At 39.8% G+C, this 19,171-nt stretch overlaps 1 protein-coding gene and 1 pseudogene across 1 annotated transcript; both read left to right on the forward strand.

Moving 5' to 3' along the window:
- Positions 1-6,360: 6,360 nt before the first annotated feature.
- LOC110950660 (nicotinamide riboside kinase 2-like) lies at positions 6,361-7,106 on the forward strand (annotated as a pseudogene).
- An 852-nt stretch (positions 7,107-7,958) lies between these two features.
- On the forward strand, positions 7,959-19,144 carry LOC110950863 (guanine nucleotide-binding protein subunit alpha-14-like). The gene is made up of 7 exons (XM_022193690.2): positions 7,959-8,379; positions 15,026-15,210; positions 15,552-15,706; positions 17,370-17,498; positions 17,618-17,747; positions 17,864-18,017; positions 18,408-19,144. Exons 1-7 carry the CDS (start codon positions 8,259-8,261, stop codon positions 18,596-18,598), a joined length of 1,065 nt encoding a protein of 354 aa, XP_022049382.1. The 5' UTR covers positions 7,959-8,258; the 3' UTR covers positions 18,599-19,144.
- The last annotated feature ends 27 nt before the right edge of the window (positions 19,145-19,171 follow it).

Genomic DNA, 19,171 nt, shown 5'->3' on the forward strand with positions numbered 1-19,171 from the left:
ACCTCACTCCAAATAATTCCCTTTCTGATCAGTAGATTTAGTCAGTTTTCACCTAAGGCCCTTTTTTACACTTAGTGACAAAATTAACAGAAAAGTGATTATACAAGAAAAGAAAAACAAGGCTGGTGAATGTTGCTAAATTAAAGAGCCAACTAAAACCAAATGAAGGCTAACAGAGTTATGAAATTAGCTAAATAAAAACAAAACAACTAACTCAGTCGGACTTAAACACCATACCAACACCCATAATCAACAACACAAAAACAACTTAAAAAAATGCATTAAAGCATACAAACACACAAGACTCAAGTAACTCCTACACCAAGCTAAACAGCTGCTAATGAAGGTACAGTCTTCACAAAGACTGGTAACTTCCACACTAAGCTACCAGCTGCCAACAGAAGGTAAAGTTACACACAAGTAGTTTCTTCACTACATTAACAGCAGCTAACCAAAGTAAAAATCTGACAAAAAACACCCAGACACAAGAGGTACATTATATCCCAACCACCCTGACTGTGAGGTTGGTTGTAGATTTATACTCCCCAGGTGTGACAATGGTTGCAGTTAGCTGGATGAAGGTGGAAGAAACTGGGTGGTGGTCCATTCAGACAGGACTTTGTGTAGGGAGAACAAGGTCTGGAGTGCAGGCCTTCAGCTACAGGATAATGAGCTGAGATGACTGGCAGGCAGCTGGCTCTCAAGTTAGCCACAACTGGGCCTACCCAGGCCATCCCCCCACACAACACCTTCAGAAGTCCACCACAGAAGCGAGACAGTCACCAGTGGACATTACCGTTGCTCGTGGCATTGCTCATCTTTAAACAGATTTGAAATCATTTTAGAGGAGTTGTTGAGGTATGCTGATGCAATATTTCGACAATATGAATTAAGCCTCCGTGCTTCTTTGAAAAGACATACATACACAAACTTTATTTAATATTTACAGGGGAATCACATGGAGAGTTTTCCATGTGAACAAACTCAAATACAATCACAAATACATTTTTGTACAAAGGATAAGAGTAGGACTTCTGATATGAAGTAAAAAGGCATGCAAGGACGTCAGTTCAGTGCCCCCCACCCCCAGCCCCCTGTGATCTGATTGCCCACCCCGTGTGCCCCCCCCCAAAATAAATAAATAAATAAATAAATAGAATAAAATAAAATAAAAAAATTCGTTGGAAATCCACATTACTGCTACTCTGATTTCCCACGCTCATGAACGGAACTTCATTGTCCGACTGCACCTGAATGCACTAATGACATTAGTTTGATCTTTTGATTGTATTTGGTTTGAATTTGAAGAAGCCTTGAAGACGTTTCCTGATGCCGGAAGAGAAGACGAGCAGCTGTGTACCTTTGCGGTAAGAAGACTACGGCCATTTCTCAGTATATAACTGTCCGTACTTGCATTCTCACGTACTCATGAAATGTCATCATCGAGACTGCATCAGACCAGACTAATTTGCATAGATATGAATCAGTACATAGGACCAGAGATATGAATCAGTAGATAAGACCAGAGATATGAATCAGTAGATAGGACACGCACCTTTGAGCTGTGTGCTATGGTGAGGCTAAGCTAGTGGGGTCTCAAAGCATTCTGTTGATGTAGATGGCGTGAAAACGGAAACAAGTATGCTTTCTCACTGTGCTGCATACAGTTGCACACTACGTCGTACGACTGAGACAAGTAAACGTGGAATGACTTTTCATAGGTAAGAATACTTTTTGGCTCTTTTTTCATTATTAATTCTTGTTGAGAGCTTCCAGTCGATGAGAGCTAACTAGTTAGCCACTAACAAAACACTAACACGAGCGAGCAGCTTGACAACCAAACACCAGGATTAATAGTAGCTGTAGTATAGTTGTACAAGTAGTAGTAGTAATACTAAAAGTACAAGCAGCAGTAGTAGTATAAATAGCTTAGTCATAGAAGTAGTATCAGCATTTGTAATAGTATTACAAGTTGTAGTAGCAGTGTCAGTATCAGCAGCAGCAGTTAGTGTACCACCACTACCACTAGTAGTAGTTGCATTACTCTTACTACCACCAATACTACCAATAGTAGGAATAAAGCCCAACTCGTATATATCCAGATTACCATCTATGTTCTTCCTCCAAACCGATTTTATGATTGGCATTACAGGCAGTTCTTTAGGACTGCTCTCAAATAATTGAAATGTTACTAAGCAAGGTTATACTTATTAAATTAAATAACTTTGGTTTCCAGTATATTGGCTAATTCAGTTCTTTGTCCTTAATTTATTAGCATAGCAAGTCATTCCAAGTTTCCTTTTCTCAATCCTACGGCGTAGTATGTAATTGTATGTGTGTAAACATAAGCTTTGACCAGCCTTGTGATGCCTTCTGGGACTTGGAAGAAGTTGAACGCTGTCCACAAAATCTCGTGGCCCGAAGGCATTAGCAAGATGTAAGAAAACCACATGCAGGTCTTCCTTCTCCTTCATGGCTGTCTATATCTGATGCCAGATGACATTCGTGTGTTCCAGGCATCCTGAGAATCCGCTTATCCCTACCTTCTGCACTGAGGTGTCAACAAAGTTGTTCTTCTGCAAGAATACTGAGAGCCTCTGGGCCACAACACTGAAGAATATCTTTCCTTCCACATTCAGAAGGCTGATTTGGTGGAACTGACGGCTGAGGAATTCTTCTCCTTGGGAATCAGGATCCCTCCTGCCAGTGGCGGCTGGTGAATTTTTCTCTTGGGGGGGCGGACTTAATTTACAAAACCAAATAGCAGAGTCGACAACACCGGAATACAAGAATTGATGTAAATTATGTTCACAGCCATTTGATGTGCTACGAGGGTACACCTTAGCAGTACTGCTGAGTCAAATAGACAATTTAATGCACGTAAATGTTACTAGCTAGTGAATTTGAATTTATCTCCCCAGTGTTTGATGTGATTTGCTCCAGATAAGGTGTAATTGGTACACACAAACCCTTAAAATCTCCTTTTCTATAATTAAACAAATTAAGAATGTATAAATATGCGAATCTATTTTGTACTTCAAAAGTAAAAAAAAAAGAAAGAAACAATTCATTTTTCCAGCTTCAAAGAGTGCCAAGTGCTTCTTCTGTCCAGCAAAATCTTTGGAACAACATATTTATATTTACATACTCAAATAAACAAAAACAAATCCATACCTGTGAAACCAACAAACATTGGACATTTTGTTAAAAAAAAAACCTAACTATAAGGCTTAAAGCAGACAGTGCTTCTGTGAGCTAACTTTTACATTAACAACCTTACATGACAATGAGAAAACAGCAAATCTGCATATTTAAGATCAAAGCAATAAAAATTTGTCACTTTGCCTGAAAACAAAATACTGAAACCATTAGGCATTACACTATGTATAACTGTGCATGTGACAAATAAAACCCATCTTATCTTAGGCTTTGAGCCCAAAGTGCTTCTGTCAACTAACATTAAATATTTACAATGAAAATAAAGAAAAACAGTAATTCCGCAGATTTCAGAACGTATGAAAATCAACAGGCTTTCAGTCTAAAGTGCCACTTGTGTCAACTAACATTTCTATTTACATTATTAAATGACAAAAAAGTAAATCCTCACATTTTAGAGATTAATGCCAGCACCTCTACATCTGTGTTATTTTTTATATGCAAGTTTTAATTAAAGGCAAGCGGATGAACAAACCGCTCGCTTCTGCTGCCACCCCATGGCCGGTGGTGTGTAAAGCGATCAGAGTCTCCCTCTGATCGCTCTGATCGCTCAGCGGGGCGCTGTCAGCCTGTGCCCCGCGGTCTCCTGTCTCTTGTATTGAAGAGGAACGAACTGCGCATGTCAAAGTTATAACGAGAGTCAATGGGGAAAGATGAGTGCGCCCCAGGCCAGATATGACGTTTCTAATATGACTTTTTATTATAAATTATGCATCTTAGTAACTCTCTACAGGCTCTATTATCAATTTTGCTTGTTAAAAACATAGGATATATATGTAAATGTAACTTTAAAAACGTTTTATTAAAGGAAGGGCTGTGACTCTCTGCATGATGTGAGACAGAGGGGGTGGCGCCCTAGCGCCTCGGGCTGGACCATAGACTGTAAGGCTGAATCCCAAACCGCCCCCTACACACTATCCCTACACACTACCCCTCCATTTGCGCATTCCCGTGGAGGGTCCTCCATATTAAGGGCCGTCCCAAACCGTGTAGTGCGGAGGGGGAGTGGACTGTTCAGTTCTTAAATAGCGAGTCTGCATCGATGCTCACTCTGCACAATTTTTTGAGGAAGTGCAACGTCGAAATGGAGGAGGAAAAAACATATCGATGTAAGTTCCACATGCGTCCTTTATTTCTCCCACGCCTTTTTCACACTAACAGAACATCACAAAAAGAGTGGTGAAAAAAGATAAAACAAAAGAAACAAATCTTCTTCTCTGCTGACGTTTGATTTAATTGTGCACCCCCTGACACCTTAAAATTTGAACACAACTGACAGAATTCATTTATTCATTTGTTGGATTTGAAATGCCAGATAATAGGATTGGAAAACATGTGGGATGACTTCAAATTATTTGAAGCAGAATGTAGCTCCTACATCATTGCCTGTAACCTGTGCCACAGCACTACAGCCATGCACAGTAGGCGTCTTTGTGTTACCATGGCGATGACGTCTTCCGTTTTCCAGTGAGGCGACAGGGTGTCCCATTCCTAATTATCGTATTTATACCCTCCCCCTTCAATAATAGGTGCCCTCCACAGCTGCGAGTGTGACTTCTTTTGGAGTGACACTCGGTAGTGGAGGGGGAGTGTGTAGGGGGAGGTTTGGGATTCAGCCTATATATAGTGGACGTAGCATCTGGCTCCAGAATTGAAGTCAACCCGGAAGTGTCAAAAACTTGCAATATCACGCCGTCCGCTAGGGTTGGCTCCAAGAAGCTCTTTCTCCATAGACCCCAATTCATTTTTGGAGAAAATAAAATTTGATAGACTGATTTTTCTACCGCTCAGGATTTTTTCCCCGTTAGTTTTCATGGTCAAAATGAGAGATCAGGTGGCAGATCTTAAAATAAATCAATACTGAATTTTAAATAAATCGTTAAAGTTGGCGGAGTCAGGGGGCGTGGCTATACTTGATAGACAGCAACAGAAGCCTCTGCGGTAAAACGTGGGCGGGATAAGAGAGTTCTCAGCCAATCCTGCCCCTAGTTGCTCTCCGGTCCAGTCTGTTTGATGACGCTTTTTATGTCACTGGCTCCAAAAAATCTAAAACGCCGACCAGGAAGTAGCCAAATCCGGGCTTCATTTTCTCGGCGTTGAAACAAACGAGTGATGTCACGGTTAGTTTACGCCTGGGCTGGACCCGAATATCCGAATATTCGTTCGCAACGGCTCTTTCCGGATATTAATTTTGGTATCCGAATATTCAGCTGTCTGAAGTAGGTGAGGAGCAACACAAAAACCATCCAAACGCTGGTTTCCAGAGGGTTAGATGAGTATTTATTTGAAAGAGTAAGTTTACAACAACACAACATGTGAGGGGGTTAAAAGCAAATGGATGTTAGTGAAATAAAAATAAATAAACAGAGCTAAAAGTGAACTTCACATTAGCATTGATGGGCATTCCAACCAGGAACAAAGTAAAAGATCATCAATACGAAAAAACTTCCTGTTCACCTCTTAAAACCCAACAACACACCGCAGTAACATCTTAAACTAAAACTACCAATGGGTTCCCCATTTTCCTTTCTGAATAATTCAAAGGTCCCTCTCTATCTGCTCACACATTCACCAACCACTGGAACACATCTCCAAAGTTCTGCTGAAGCTCAGCTTCCCCTCAGAAGAAGTGCTGCCAGATGAAGGAGCCTTTTGAGAAGCAGCTGGCATCGTGATTGGACGGTACTTTGGTCTGATCCAATCCAGCTTCAGCTCCAGAGACGGCAGGAACAAACTTTGATTCTCTTCACTGAACAGTTAAATTTGTGGACATTAGAAGGTAACATTAGTTTGATCGATGCCTTCAACTACAAGTAGACTTTATCTGGAAAGCAGTTTTCTGAAATGAGTTCTTGGTAAATCTGTCCACAGTCAAACCAAGAACATAGAAAGAGGAAATGTTTGAAGAAACAACTTGATGTTTCATTTCAGACTAGAAAATGCTTTAAGACCTTTATCTGTTTTTGCTCTTTTTGATTGTTTTATTGTCTCTTCTGTTTAATTTGATTTTCTAAAGTCTAACTGGTGTATTTTCAAATGTTTTGTCTTTAGTCTGATTCTTCTTAAATGTTTAGATTTTCTCTTTTCTCACCTTTTATTCTTTTCTAATGTCTGATTTAATTTTGAAATGTTTTGTCTTTTTAATGTTTAATTGTTTTTTTAAATGTTTTATCGGCTTGTTTGAAAAAATTCCTTTTCTTTCCCAGTGTTTAATTTTTCAATTAAATCTTTAAGGTTTTTCTTTTTAAATGTTTCACTCCTGACCCGGTTTTTGTTGACGTTTTTGACCCTTTTTATGAGCTTTGACCAATCCGAGAACATGAAGTTCATCATCGGCATCGGTGGCGTAACCGATGGAGGCAAAACTACCCTCACCAACCGCCTGATCAAGAACCTGCCCAACTGCTACGTGGTCCATCAGGATGACTTCTTCAAGCCCCAAGGTCAGATTGAAGTTAGTGAAGATGGCTTTAAGCAGTATGATGTCATCACTGCTCTGGACATGGACGCTATGATGAGTACGATCTACGAGTGGCTGGAGAACCCGGTGAAGTTTGAGAAGTCTCATGGCGTCAATAACACCCTGGACACAGAAATCATCCCGAAGTCCGACCACAAGGAGGAGGAGGAGACTCACATCCTCATTGTGGAGGGCTTCCTGCTTTACACCTACAGGCCTTTGATCGACGTGCTAAACAAACGTTACTTTATTTCCACCCCATATGAAGAATGCAAAAAGAGGAGGTACTCTAGGAAGTCCACGGTGCCAGACCCCCCAGCCTGTTCGATGGCCACGTCTGGACCACGTACCTGCAACAAAAGAACATCTGCTCACTGTGAAAGATTATTGAGAGCATCTTTTTGTGATTTCTATGCAGAACACTAGGATGTTTGTTGAGCTGTGCAATATTAAATGACTTAAGAATATGGAATATTGTTACTGTTTGTTATTGTTCTAAGGTTATTGTTAAATGTATAGAGTGTTGCTTATTGTATTTTATTGTTGCAGCTATTGATGCTGTAATTCACATAAACAAGGAAACAAGTCCATCATAATTTGAATTTTAACAGTCCAAAATGAAAAGGTCATGTACAGCTTTCCTATTGAGTTAAAGAACAAAAAAAAAAACTATGAAAAATACTTTGTAAAAGCCAGAGATCGGTAGCAGCTGTCATTTTTTCTTACAACTTTTCGGTGGCACCCAAAATATCAACATTAGCTTGTTGTAGCCCTGGCTTGCTCGCCAGCTAACTAAAATTATTTGTCAATGTTTTTTATGTCATTAAATGTCTGTGATAATAAGGTTATAGTTTAGAATCCCTCTCATAATGATTTGTCTTAGGCCCATAAATTCAAAATATGAAATAATCAAAGTTTGTTCAAAAATTAGTTTTGTTGCTTATGGAAAGTTTATGTTGCAGTTATGTTTTTGTTTTAACATCTAGTTTAATAAGAACAAATTTACTCATTTGCTATGGCTCTGTTACACTTTAAATGTGTTCACTTCAGCATAATTCTTGAGTATTTTGTGCTGATATATAATATAGATATACCTCAAAAAGAAAACAGACGTTATACTGGGGGGGCTCTTTTTGCAGCTGGACACCACGTTGGCGACGATAGCAACTCCATGGACATTGTTTTTACAGTTTTGTGTGATTAATACTAAAGGTCCACTGCTGTAACACCATAATTCCTCTTTGCTTGTCATTCATCGCGCCACACGTCGGAGGAAAGACAACTGTGTGCTGTGTGAAGGGTCGGACGCGGACTTCCCATTTTATCCTCTTCTATTTGTAGCCGGCGCCACGCCCTCCACATCCACCTCCATAAAGTTAACAAGAGTCCTGGAGGCTCAGACTCACCGCAGCTCCTCATCACAGAGGATCAGAAGAAGAAAAAGAAGAAAGCAGCGGTTTCAAAGATGCTCCGCGCCTTTTCCCTCTGAATTTGCAAAGTGCTAGAAAGGAGACTCGACAACTTTTCCGAAGCCGGCAACAGTTTCAGGGCTGAGTGGAGGGCGAGCTGGTCGGTGTGAAGGATGGCTGGATGCTGCACATCGGCGGAGGACAGAGAGAATCAGAGGATCAACGAGGAGATCGAGAAGCAGCTGCGGAAGGACAAGAAGGATTCCCGCAGGGAGCTGAAGCTGCTGCTGTTAGGTGAGCATCACTGAGCCACCGGAGTTTATATATCTGTGGCCTCCTCACACAGTCTTAGTGGCTATTACCTCCAAGTAAGTCCTGATTTATGGGTAAGGAAACCCCATGTGTAAATAAAATATATGAAGATGTGGTCCTAATCGTATTCTTAAATTACATATTTGTTGAGCATTTCTGGTCAAAATGCCATTAAAACTGTTGTTCAAATCTCTTAAAAATACTCCTCTATTGTGAAGCAATTTATACTTGTCATATTGCTTTTGGTGAGAAGTGCGGTTGATTTCTGCAGTGGCTCCTGACCACACCTGTCCACACAGGTATCCAACCAGGTGGGACACAAGGCTAAAGCCTGGTGACGAAGCTGTACTTCAACTGTAACAGATTTTATAATATAAAAGGAATAAACAAATTAGAATATTTGTCTTGATGTGTCATAGTTGTGCCATTAATTTTACACACAGCGGAGAGGTTAAACTGTTTTATCAGACTCATGTAGTTCACATAAATACTGAAAACGTCCGCATGCAAAGAGATATTGGCTGTTATGAAATCATAATAATTAATTCACAAAATGGAAACTAGTGTTGGAGGAAGAAGTGTAGAAATTTGGGTGTTTTCCTCTTTCCTCTTTACGGATAAACTCCAGTGTCATGTGAGCATAGCTTTTTAGAGGCATAACTAGAAGAAAACAGTGAATATGGAGAAAATATTAAGTTGTCATCATCTATCAGTTATTGTGTGGCCTTCAGATGGCCCCAAGTGTCACAGTCCTGCTTCATGGTGATGTTTAAATAGTGTGGAATATGTGTGTTTTTCACAGAAATATTTATTATTCACTCATACCGTCCACACTGACTGAGCTCCTTGTAAAGTTCACTGACTTCTCCAGTAAGCAGATCTGACATCAAGCAAGACTTTATGCTGCTGTACTGTCTGTTAACTTTTAGAATCCAGACAAAGAGGACACATGTTGTTGCTGCACGCCAGACACGCTCAGTGTGGGAGTACTTTAGGGACTGGAGTCGCCCTGAACGCCTCGGCCGGTGGTGTGTTTGAAAGCCATATAGCTGCTTCATGCAAAAGTCATGCAAATCCATGACGCAACAGAACATGGCGCAAAGTTTTCACCCACTGCTCTACTAGAAAGCGCTTTCATTTTAAACAGAGCGTTACTCTGCTGCCTATAGCAACTAAACCAGCATTTATTTAAAAAATCTCATTTAATTTGCTCGTGAAAAATGCTTTCTCACAGCTCACTGTAAAGCAGATTAATACTATTTATATTACAAGGGTATCTCTGAAATAAACTGTGATCAGAAAGTAAAACTTTGATAGAGAAAACAAACTTAATTGAAGTGCAAGCATGTCGAGCTATGATTTAGCCTAAATTCTAAGCTATGTGTAATGTAGCTTTTGCCCTTCAGACATGTTGATTTTGCAGGTAACTCAGAGTAATAAAAACAACTGGATGACAGAAGCGATAAGTAGAGATGCAGATAGATACGAGTTAATCTGTCATGATTATTTATATGGTCAGAGTGAATCACTGGATTTCATCATGATGGTCACAGTCAGGTCAGCAGAAAACAGGAGGGGGAAGAAAGGACACCACATTCTAGCTCTTTTCAGCTGCATTTATCCTGAGTTGAATGGCTGTATGACAACAAAATCACTAGGCCCTTACTGTTTTGTATTACCAGTATTAGTCATCCGGTTCAGTTTGAGTTCAGAAAAATATGGGGAAAAAACATGAATATAGGAATAAAGTGAGTAAGAAGAGTGCATAAGACATGAAAGAAAGAAGGAAAAAAGCTATTTTCAACCATCTTTATGGAACTTACAATCAGTGTTGTATCGATATGAACTATGAATAAACCAAATCTCATGAGCACGACACACACAAAGGGAACAGTGTTGCTTGTAAAGAGAAAAATATGACAAGTTTTAGTAACATAAAAAGACAAAACAAGGAGAAACAAACTAGAGTGACCTCTTTTAAAGGCTGCTTTTTTGCAAAAAAAAGGGATTATTTTCTTCTGTGCAACCAGTTTAGTTTCAGTTATAATATTTATAATGTATCTGTTAGTGAAACAAGTGAGCATGATAGAAAATGGCATATTTGCTAAACAGAAACAGGTGCATATTCCACAAATGTAGACCAAAACAAGCAAACGCTCTGACAGAATGCGTGTAAATAACAGAGCGGGTATACAGCGTATTAATGGCTGTTTTTGTATAATAGCTGGAATAGAGCTCATACTCGAGAAAATCTGTTTGTCGTAACTTAGCGACTTCTTCTTTTGTTCCCAATATTTGCCAACAAAGTCCCACCTGTTGAGTAAGTTTCAGTTAAAACAAAACAGTGCGACAGGTGGTAGTAGTTCTTATCTCGGTGGCATTAGCACCACAATCATTCACACAACCAGCACTGAGTCACGTCAGCCGACCGGGAGGTGTGAGGTTGTATTTGTGGTCAAATCTGTATGTGTGTGAATGTCTCATGTCTGCTGCCTTTGACATTTGTGTCCAGAAACTGTACAACGTCACACTGCACCTCTCAGACACGCACACACCTGCAGATCTGAGCAAAGGCACAAAAAACATATTTTCATCCCCAGAAACATACGCTTGACATTTCCACTAGCATTTTAACTTTGCTACAGAATCTCACTTAGTGAATCGTTGTTGATGCACAAGTTTAGACTTTTTTTTACTGCAGTGATTTTCTGTTGCATAAAGCAGGACCCAGCAACAAATGCAATAGAGCTAAAAATGTTCACCTTATACTACTTTAGTCTCAGTGACAGACTTTTGAAGCATTTAAAATATCCATTTATTTTAGAAAACATTTGTTTGGGTAGTCATTCACTGGGTCCCAGGATCTTTCTGCATGGAGTTTGCATGTTCTCCCTGAGCACGTGTGGGTTTTCTCCGGGCACTTCGGCTTCCTCCCACAGTCCAAAAATATGCTGAGGTTAATTGGTTACTCTAAATTGCCTGTAGGTGTGAATGAGAGTGTGATTGTTCGTCTATATATGTAGCTCTGCGACAGACTGGTGACCTGTCCAGGGTGTCCCCTGCCTTCGCCCGAGTCAGCTGAGATAGACTCCAGCACCCCCGCGGCCCTAATGAGGACTAAGCTGTGTATAATGGATGGATGTTTTGGAGAATTTTCATAGAAAAAGAAAAAAGAGATTTGTTGATGTTCAGCAGGCCTGTGTGTTATGCTTCAGTATCAGAGCCAAAGTGATTAGTGAGAAGATGATGGCAGATTTACAATTGACTATCCCTTATTTTTATTCATTTACAGCTAAACACATGCAATTAGTGTTGGTAAGTTGATCAAAAAAATCCATTCTGCTTTCAATACAGCTGTGATTTATCAAAAGTAAATGGCCAGTATTACTTTAATTTTTAATACTTTAATGTGACACTGAAAGTCAGCCCAACGATGTGACAGGAAGCACACCAGAGACTGAACAACTAAAATGCATACAGAGATAAAATACTGAGGCCTCTGAGCTCATTAAAGCCCGACTCTGCCTCTGAAGTACAACGTCGCAGAGGTGCAGGATCATGATTTTTCTACCAGTGTTTACCTGCCTTTCTTGCCCTAATCCACGTCATCTCCAAGAAACTTGACTTGTAAACAAGGTACATTCAAATGCGGGCGATTTGTCTAAGCCTTGTTTGCTAAGATGTAAAGACGCTGGTATCCATGAAAGCATGCAAAGCAGCCAGGAAAGACTGGCTGCAAAGACTAATGACAGCTGAGAGGCCCAAATACAGATGTGAGTGTGGACTCAGACACTCGCAGGCACACACAGTTGTTTCCATGACTTCAGAGGATATTGCATTGACTTACAGTCATTTCCTGGACACTTACAAATAATCCTAACCTCAAACTTTACTTTAAACCTTAAAATATATCTTCACCTTGAAATGAACTATTGATGTCGTAGCATTCTGTCCACATAATGCGACTGTATGAAGAAATTTTTGTCCTCACAATATTGTAATACCCACACCCACACACACACACACACACACACACAGAGAGAGAGAGACACACAGTCTGTCATGTTCTGCTTTTATTTTCACATTCAGACCACATGATGCTGAATCTATTTGTTTAGCAAATGCGTTTATTAACAGACCAGAATATTGGAAGAAGCTACTCAGTGTGTGTGTGTGTGTATGTGTGTGTGTGTGTGTAGACATCTGTAGGATTTTGTGCCTGTGACTCTAAGAGCAAAGATTAGTAGTTAGATGTTAGATTATTTGAGTGATTTAATTTAGAATTCATCATCATGGAAGCCGAGTTGGTGGACAGATATTTTCGATCAGAGCATTTGTGTCTGTTTGTTGGACTCTACATAGAAAGCTGGTGTGTGTCCAAACACACTTTATGAGGCACTATGAAACTGACACAGATCTGTTGCTGGGAGATAAAAACGAATGAATGAATGAATGAATGAATGCAGCATTCTCATTAAATGCAGTCCTGCTGGCTGATAAAATGCTTTTGGACAACAGAACCATGCATTGGTGAACTGACAAATGAAAGCAAGGGGCACGTTTGCATTCAGTTTTTTTCACAAGAAAGCAGCGTTATGCTTTTTTTTTTTTTTTTGAAGTAGTTGCTTCATAAAAGCATCGACTTAAATCCAAACCAAAGTTATGAAGGGTGGTGCCAGATAAAGTGTGGTGAAGACTCTCTTATGTCCTCACAGTCATTTAAACGCTGCTGCTTTCTGTTTTACTGGTGCATGCCATTTCTTTTTCTACTCCAGTAAACTATCACTGTTGATTCCTGTGCTCTAATCGCTGCATGGAAACATTTTCTGCCAGCCAAGTCGGAGACGTAGGCAAAATGCAGCTTAGAGGATGTCTGTCATTCATTTCCTGCACCCTGACATCGATGGGTGTCCTTTTGGCAGTCAAATATACATTTAAATTGCTCAGTTTGCCTGTGTCTCCCTGCTTGGACGAGCTGGCAGCCAAGAGTTGTCACAGCACTTGTGTGTTTGTTTTACTCATGTGATGACTGTCAGTAACAAGCTGTGCAGAAACAGACAGATGCGTATTTTAATAAAGCTGCTGTCAGCTTACATGTGCAGATCAGAGGTGGACGGTAACTCACAAACTGTGCTAAAGGACAGTTTTGAGGTATTTTACCTGAGGTGATACATGTGCTCCATGTCTCTGCATTTTTACAGTTCTTGCCTTGTGCATTTATTTCACTGTTTAGATGGCAGTTCAAGATTATACGATAAATATAGATCAAAACATCTGACCTACTGTAATTCCCAACAGTATAAGAATGAGCTTCATCTCAACCTGCACTGAAGCGAAGCCACTTTTCTATTAGTACTGGGTTATAGTTGCATTTTATGCATAAATGCCACAGCGGTGACTCTTGAACTGAGTTTTACGACTCTGTGTTCAGACTGATTTCTGGCGATGATGATAATTCTCACCACTCATGAGAACCTTCTAGTTAGAAACTGATCAACTAGTTGGTGAGCTTCTACTTGGATGTCTTCCTCCCTTGTGTAGATGCTTGTTACCCTGAAAACTGACTGTAGAGCTGAGCTTTTGTAAGGGGAATGGAGTGGCAGCTGGAGTAGCGTACAAAGAGAATTCTGTCTGTGGGTTTGGTGAAGAGTCTGGTGGAGATGTGTCTCCAATTGTAGACTGCAAATGCATCCAAACAGCTTACTTTGTGCCTGTTAAAACGGAACTCAACTGAATCCAAACAGCGTTTGCAAGATTGTGAAAAGGCCTGCAGGTCCAAATGAGGAATGTTTGATCAATGTATCTTTTCCAAGACACAGTAGATTGTTAAAAGGGATTCTAAAAGCTGTAAAAGATTTTCATAGTCAGACACAAAGCAGTGCTATGTGTCTGGAGGAAGAAATCTATACTGTAAAACAAGTTGGGGGTTTTCTGGGCAGTTACAGACATGTGGACGAAGAGAATATTTGGGAGAATCTAGAAACAGCTGACTTGTGATATAAAGTGAGCTTCAACATAACTAAATTAACCAAAAGTAAGGATAAGAATAATACTGCAACATTTTGGAAACCCTTTCGTCGTATGCACTTTAGTTAGGCTGCAAATGTCAGATCTGTCTTCTATGTTTCTGTTTTATTGTCTTTCCTTACCAGTGGGTGCATTTTTGTTGACTGTCTGCAGACTCTTGTAATGTATCAGATAGAAGTATTTAAAATAGATCTTAATCTAAACTTCTTGTTTTGGTCTATGTTCAAGTTCTCCTTTGTTGCACTAAAAAACAATCAGTTAAAATTATTCAAATAAAATAAACTAAAATGTATTGATCCCACACTGGGGAAATTCACGTTACAGCACCTGAATACAGATAAGGCAGAAAGAAGCAGGACAAGAAATGACAAAAGTACAACAGGGCTAAAAAATAAAGATGTAATAATAAAGATTTCATAGAGACAATATATCAGGCATGATGGATCTACATATGGATATAAACACATATGACACAGTGATCCACACCTCCAGAACAAGCTTCCCTCACTCAATATTTGTAGCTTGTTGAAAGCTAACTATAATAAACATATGGCTTATATTAAAAGATATTTCTGGATTTAACCCTCACTGTATCTAACAGGCACTGGAGAAAGTGGAAAGAGCACCTTCATCAAACAGATGAGGATCATCCACGGAGGAGGATACACAGATGAGGACAAGCGGAGCTACGCCAAACTGGTCTTCCAGAACATCTACACGTCGATCCAGACCATGATCCGAGCCATGGAGGCCCTCGGTATAGCTTACTCTAATCCCCAGAACCAGGTACAGAAAAACTCATGTCCATTTAAAAAAAATATAACACAGCATAAAATATAAATCTGCCAGGAATCCACCGTAAACAAAAATGTGTACAGACACCAATAAATGTGGCAAAAAGATTAAGGAAGCACAAATAATTTTCATGGCAGTAATTGTTCCCTCATTGCGGTATGATTTGGACCGACACGGATGTAAAACAGGGGAGTTGAAGTTGAAGGTCTAAAACATGCAACCGGAAAAAATGTGAACTTGATTCCTGTTTTTGTCTCTTCTTGATCTCTTTCCACAACACTGGGGAGTTAAGAGACGGACTGTAAGCTAACTGTGTCCCTGTGTGTCTGCAGAGCCATGCTAGTGCAGTCCTGGAGGTGGAGGTGGATAAAGTGGAGGAATTAGACCAAAGCCTGGTGGCGGGGATCGGCAGTCTGTGGAGCGATGCAGGAATACAGGAATGCTACGACCGACGCAGGGAGTACCAGCTGTCCGACTCCACCAAATAGTGAGAACTAGATGTACCTCTGTTCAGTACACAGATATTCTATCATCTCCAGCTCTGCCAAGTGGCACAAATATTACTTTGTTAAGAGGGTGTTGCTTCTTGCTACTGTTGTATATTCACTCCACATGTTCCACATTGGCTTGCTCACATGCTGTGTGATTTTTATGAGTAGCGACTGAGAGTGGAACCAAACCTACAGAATAAGCTGGAGAGCTTTTTATAGCACTTCTGTTCACGTAGGCGTTTTCGAGCTTGCCGTTTTCACTATTTTGGGAAATGCAAATTCTGTGTAAATTCAATTACACTTCATTTATTCTGGTCTACTGCAGCAAAATTTTAACTCTTTGGTTTTCACTGCACTTGAAAGTCTCACTCATTGACTTCACCGTCGCAAAAAAGTTTCAGTTTTTACTGAACTCACAACTGCATAACAGCATGTGTTTGGTTTAATCTTCCAAAACCCAGAGAGCATTTTATGAAAAAATATGCCAAAGTTGCATCATTTATCAGTGAGGAAGTAAAAAGCTAAATAACTGGTGGGTTTTCAACTTCCCAGTGGTCCCTGAAGTACTCATTTGTGACACGCAGCTCAATCAGTTAACCAAATCCCATCATCACATTCCATCAGAATAACTTTATTCTACATGTCTCATTGCAATGAATTAAAAATAAATAAGTTGCTCTAACTAGATTCGGTAGTTTGCTTTTGGCACAACCAAAATGCTGTTCGTGACTGAGGTGCTACCAACAGTTAACTCTTGTGTCGTCCTGCAGGTCAAAAGTGACCCGTTTTAAAGTTTGAAAATGTGGGAGACTTCTGCTGTCCACATATTTAACATTTCTGGGATATCTTTGAACATCATTTTTGGTGGAAAAAAAGGAAATGTTAAATTTTTTCTTTAAGAACATTCACAAAAAAATCAACCAAAATCCAGTGAAATTCGTTGGATTTTGGTTGATTTTTTGTGAATGTTTATATATATGGAATCACTTTAGTTATTTTTTTAGGATTTTTTGGAAGATTTTTACTCATTTCTTGAAAATATTTACAAGACTTTTTGTCAAATTTGGGGGATTTTTTTTTTTAAATAAAACTTTTAAGGGAAACTTTTAAGGAATTTTTGGAATTTTCTTCCTGAAGTTTTTGCAAATTTTCAGAAATTTGGGAATTTTTTTTAGACAAAGAAACAATATTTTTTTGGGTACCCATAAGTGAAAACAACAGAAAGATTGAACCACAAAAATCCAGGGACTATTTGATTGAACTGCAGGCTGTGCTTACATTCAAGATATGATTAGTAAAATATATCTAAAGGTAACAGCTGTGGACATGTGGGAAATGTTTTGTAAAATCATTGGATTTATGGCATTAACGCTGCGTGACTGAAGGCATGTTTGAGTTCTCTCAGCTTCCATCCATGGTTGTGCTGCTTTATATTGCAGTGAAAACTGAGCCCACGGTGATTTAAAATGCCACAGGAGCTAAAAACATCCAGAAAATGTTTGGAATTCAAAGGGTTAAATCAGATTCAGATTTCTTATTTTCTATTAATTTGACAGAAATAGTTTTTTTTCTGTCCGTTTGCAAAGCAACAAACACTGACTTTACTTCTTGTTGCTTTATTCCTCATCTCCTGATTTTTTTTTCTTCACGTATCTTCAGCTACCTCACTGACCTGGATCGGATTGCTCAGCCCTCTTACTTACCCGACCTTCAGGACATCCTCAGAGTCCGAGTGCCGACCACAGGCATCATTGAATACCCCTTTGACATGGAGAATGTCATTTTCAGGTGAGAGACGTACCAACACAATAGGTTCAGTGATGGCTTCAGTATGCTACACTGGAACTGGCCACAGGAGTCGAGGTGACTCATTGTGTCTTTTCTGTCGTCGGCTGCTCTCGAGGCAGGATGGTGGATGTGGGGGGTCAGAGGTCAGAGCGGAGGAAGTGGATCCACTGCTTTGAGAACGTCACCTCCATCATCTTCCTGGTGGCGCTCAGCGAGTACGACCAGGTGCTGGTTGAGTGCGACAACGAGGTGAGAATCCGGCTCAGGAAGAAATGTTGCTGCAGTTTAAAGTCTCTCTGAGCTGGAGATGTGAGCTGGATTCCTTGAAATGAGTCTTTGTTGATGCTTCTTTCTGCTCATCCCAGAACCGTATGGAGGAGAGCAAGGCCCTGTTCAAAACCATCATCACCTACCCCTGGTTCCAGCGCTCCTCTGTCATTCTTTTCCTCAACAAGACTGACATCCTCAAGGAGAAGATCTTGTACTCTCACATAGCCACCTACTTCCCTGAATTCACAGGTTGGCTAGTTTTAAAAAACTGTATAACCATGACTACATCTTCAATAATAACTGGTTCAATCTGGTCATTAAAGTTACTTACACTGTGGAAAAGGACACAACTTGTAGGGTGCAAAGTAGATATGTTCTGTATATTGAACACACTGGGGAAACTGCTTCTGCATTTCCTTTTTAAGAGACAGAAAAAAGAACATTTATTTTCCCAAGTCAGAGTTTTGGGTTTGAAGTACCAGATTACCGTCTCTAAATGAGGATTTGTGAAACTGGTTCCCTTTGTTTGTAAATCTTCAAATAACAGAACACGCTTTGCCCTGATTTTAGCAAACAGAAATCATTTTTATCCTGAATTTACTGAAAACCCATTGAAATATTATTTCCCCTGAATTTCAGGACCTCAGCAGGATCCTACAGCAGCTCAAGAATTCATCCTGAAAATGTACCAAGAACAAAACCCGGACAAGGAGAAGACGCTGTACCCTCACTTCACCTGCGCCACCGACACGGAAAACATCCGCTTCGTCTTCGTGGCCGTGAAGGACACCATCCTCAGGCACAACCTCAAAGAGTTCAATCTGGTGTAACGACAGCGGGATACGAGGAGTGACTCGAGGAGATAGTCAACCATCTTCACTTAATACTCAACATACGCCAAAAAACTGTCCAATATTTTCATTTCAAACTTATAAGATTCTCATGTACAGATCTAGCCAAAGAGAATATGAACATGATAAAACAAACTAGTGATTGTGTCGGCTGCTGTGACTCAAATGCAACTTTGTATAGATGCTGTAGTTTCCAGTCTAGAGTTTACTGTATAGAGATTTGCTTTTAATGAAACATTAGAAATGAGAATTGTGTGAACGACTTAGCTTCAAAATATGCAGAAATATCATCCGAGTGTCTGAACATATACCTATGTAATACCTGCTTTATATATCTCCCTATTTTCTCATTCATAACGTGTGGATGTGCCTTGTTTCTTCAGCCCTGCCTGATTTATCTTGTTTCAGATGTGAATAATCTGAGATGTGCTTTAACAAACCTCTACAAAACTGTTTCTCCACAAATACATTATATTTATGGTCATTTTTGACAAACTGTTATTTATTGAAGAGTACAACTTGTGTGCTTGTGTGGTAAATAAATAAATGAAA

Source organism: Acanthochromis polyacanthus, chromosome 7 (genome assembly GCF_021347895.1).
Source record: "Acanthochromis polyacanthus isolate Apoly-LR-REF ecotype Palm Island chromosome 7, KAUST_Apoly_ChrSc, whole genome shotgun sequence".
NCBI classification, from domain to species: domain Eukaryota; kingdom Metazoa; phylum Chordata; class Actinopteri; family Pomacentridae; genus Acanthochromis; species Acanthochromis polyacanthus.